The following is a 2,273-nucleotide window of genomic DNA, read 5'->3' on the forward strand; positions in this document are numbered from 1 at the left end:
AAAAAAAAAAAAAAGCGGGGTAGGTTCACGCGTTCCAGAGGGATGTGGGGTGCACGGGGAGACCGAGCCTGTTTGACCGGAGCCGGCTCCCCAGCTCCCCGGAGATGGCGCGGTCCCTCTGTTACACCGGGTGCTGGGTTTGAATCAGGTCCCTCGCAGCGGCAGACTCGAGTGAGGCAGGAGTCAGGCAGCATGCGCCCTGTGAGGTGTGTCTCTCTGTTCTGTTCTCTCCAGGGCATAACGCTCGTGTCCAGCCAGGCCGTCAGCAACGCGAAGAAGATGGGGTGGCCCCTCAGGGAAGTCACAACTGGTGTGTTTGAAGCCGAAGCCCCAGGAGGATACAAGTTCTACTTGGAAGACAAGGAACAGCTCAAGCAAGGTGAAACACACCCTTAGCTCTTACTGGTGTTCAGGGGAGGTTGATGAGAGGGGTCTTTGAATGGACCGTGTGGTCCATTTTTTTTTTTTTGCCCCATTTTATGAAAGGGAGCATGTTTTGTCATCTTTTTGTGTACAACCAAGTTTAAAGTATATTTGTACAAGTTTGAAATCACTGCTATTTTATAGACCCTGTGCTGAAGGTGACCTTGGGTGTCTCCGATCTGCAGAAGTCTGTCAACTACTGGTCTGATTTGCTCGGGATGAAAATATATGAGAAGGATGAGGAAAACCGACGGGCTGTGCTAGGCTACGCGGACAACCAGGTTAGTCCTTGGACACCATCCTAGTTCTGACCCATAAGAGCTGGCGTCTCGTCATAGGAACCTCTCATTTGTGAGGACACAATCTGAAAGGGAGAAAAAGCTCTTAATTAAAGCAACTGTACACTTGGTTCTGTGCATGTGAATTAAAGCTGGCGCACACTGAACTGCGTTTAAAAAAAAAAAAACCACTGCTGTGGTTTGCTCTGGTAATTCTGGTGTGTTGGGAAACGTGTGTCTGGGCAGTTTTGAATCATCCTCAGAGTGAAGAGCTGGAGCGGGTCTTGCGCTGGGAACAGCGTCCCTGCTCTTTTCCTCTGCCAGTGTAAGCTGGAGCTGCAGGCTGTCGGGGGAGCGGTGGATCACGGGACGGCCTTCGGGCGGATCGCCTTCTCCTGCGCCAAGGAAGAGGTGACAGCCGCGTCCCCCCTCCCCCTCGCGTTACCCAGGGCTGGCGGCGGGCGGGTAGTTTCCCGTGTTAGCGAAACATCTCCACTGTGAACAGAACACGGGGCAGGTACCTCCTTCACGCTCCTGGCAGCGGGAATGCAGCGGGGTGGTGGGCGCTGGGGAACCGTAAGGGAGAACAACCCGAATGCAGCTGAACTTCACCTGACTGCGGCTGGGCTTTGTCTGTGTCCCCTTTAAGTTGCCAAACATTGAAGCACTGATGAAAAAGGAGAATCAGAAGATTTTAACACCTCTGGTTAGCTTGGACACACCCGGCAAAGCCACGGTGCAAGTGATTATCTTGGCTGATCCTGTGAGTAATGTTGAAATAGCGACTAAACCTGGCATAAACTTCTCTCTGCCGTTTATTGAACTTACCGGCTCTTAACCCTGGTTTAGGATGGCCATGAGATCTGCTTTGTGGGAGATGAAGCTTTCAGAGACCTGTCCAAGGTGGACCCTAACGGTGACAAGCTGTTAGACGATGTAAGTAATGCTGTTGGCAGTGGCGTTTTCTTCCTGAAAGAATCATCAAATCATGTAGATTGGAAAACACCATGAAGATCATCGAGCCCAACTGTTAAAAATTAGCAGTTAGAGACGCCTGTGGGCTCCCGGTTTGGTTCTGTGTGGAGTTTTGCTGAGGAGCAGGTTGCACAGTCTTGCTAAGGAAAACAAATCCATTTTTAAAGGTCACGTAGTGTCCTGGTGGAGTTTTCCAGCCGGGCTCCGGGGGCAGCCGGTTGGTGCTCTGTCCTCTTGGACACATCAGCAGCATCAGTTTGGTGTGAGTTACTGCAGAAGGTGCTTTGTGAGCTCAGCAGTGTCGGGGCAGCCCGACATCCTCCTGGGGCGGAGGGGCTCTGCTGAGGAGCGTGAGCTCCGGGGCAGCGGGTGTCCAAACCGTCCCGCTTCGCTCTTGTGTTACCATTGCCCGTTTATTTGTTGCAGTGGAGAACACTGGTTTTATTAGCACATAAAAAATAATTGATCTTCCCAACAGCTTTCCCCCAAACTGGCGAGTGTCCCTGTGCTCAGCTGGGGCCACGGGTGCTCGGAGAGCTGCTGGGGGTCTGGCGGCTTGGCTGCGGTGCTGAACGCGTTGGCGCTTTTCTGTGTGCA

The 2,273-nt window shown here is 52.6% G+C and overlaps 1 protein-coding gene across 1 annotated transcript in view; it reads left to right on the forward strand.

The window, feature by feature from the left end:
* The window catches only part of GLOD4 (glyoxalase domain containing 4), a gene marked incomplete at both ends in the record, with an annotated part of 2,426 nt that extends 789 nt beyond the window's left edge, over positions 1-1,637 (forward strand). Inside the window, 5 exons of the mRNA XM_010143533.1 lie at positions 235-379; positions 568-704; positions 1,026-1,112; positions 1,351-1,464; positions 1,551-1,637. Coding sequence (XP_010141835.1) covers positions 235-379; positions 568-704; positions 1,026-1,112; positions 1,351-1,464; positions 1,551-1,637 — 570 coding nt within the window. The remainder of the gene's footprint in view (positions 1-234; positions 380-567; positions 705-1,025; positions 1,113-1,350; positions 1,465-1,550) is intronic.
* Positions 1,638-2,273: the final 636 nt, after the last annotated feature.

This window comes from Buceros rhinoceros, unplaced genomic scaffold, assembly GCF_000710305.1.
Source record: "Buceros rhinoceros silvestris isolate BGI_N320 unplaced genomic scaffold, ASM71030v1 scaffold36370, whole genome shotgun sequence".
Classification (NCBI taxonomy): Eukaryota; Metazoa; Chordata; class Aves; order Bucerotiformes; family Bucerotidae; genus Buceros; species Buceros rhinoceros.